This window comes from Colobus angolensis, unplaced genomic scaffold (genome assembly GCF_000951035.1).
Source record: "Colobus angolensis palliatus isolate OR3802 unplaced genomic scaffold, Cang.pa_1.0 Scaffold34, whole genome shotgun sequence".
In the NCBI taxonomy this organism is placed as follows: Eukaryota; Metazoa; Chordata; class Mammalia; order Primates; family Cercopithecidae; genus Colobus; species Colobus angolensis.
In genome coordinates, this window is record NW_012116710.1 from 6,038,299 (window position 1) to 6,038,723 (window position 425).

At 66.6% G+C, this 425-nt stretch overlaps 1 protein-coding gene across 1 annotated transcript in view; it reads right to left on the reverse strand.

The window, feature by feature from the left end:
• SYCN (syncollin) overlaps nt 1-425 on the reverse strand; it is a gene marked incomplete at its 5' end in the record, with an annotated part of 6,220 nt that extends 5,795 nt beyond the window's left edge. The window contains one exon of the mRNA XM_011952527.1: nt 15-425. Coding sequence (XP_011807917.1) covers nt 15-425 — 411 coding nt within the window. The remainder of the gene's footprint in view (nt 1-14) is intronic.

Consider the following 425-nt stretch of genomic DNA (forward strand, 5'->3'; position numbering starts at 1 on the left):
GGTTTTAGGGAGGCCTGGTGCTCAGGGGTGTGGAGCAGCCTCGGGGCTTGGGTGATGGGTGTGGGGGTTTGTGCGGAGCTGGGGCCGGGGCCTGGGGTGGGCTCGGAGCTTTGGGCGGCTGAGCACCTGCAGTAGAGCGCGGAGATAGCGTTGGACCAGTTTCCCAAGATGCCCCGGCGGTACTCCTCCAGGCGCGGGTAGGTGCCGGCAGAGAATTTGCGCGTCTTGCCCGCCTTGCCTTGCCGGGACCACACGGTGAGCTCGCAGCGCGGGGCCACCACAAGCGAGGAGACGGTGTTGGCCCAGTTGGAGGGCAAGTAGGGCAGGTCTGCGCCCGGCTCCAGCGACAGCTCGGCGCCCTTGCAGCAGTTCTCATAGTAGGGGTCGCTCTTGTCATAGAGCTTGGCGCAAGTGCGCGTCCCGTT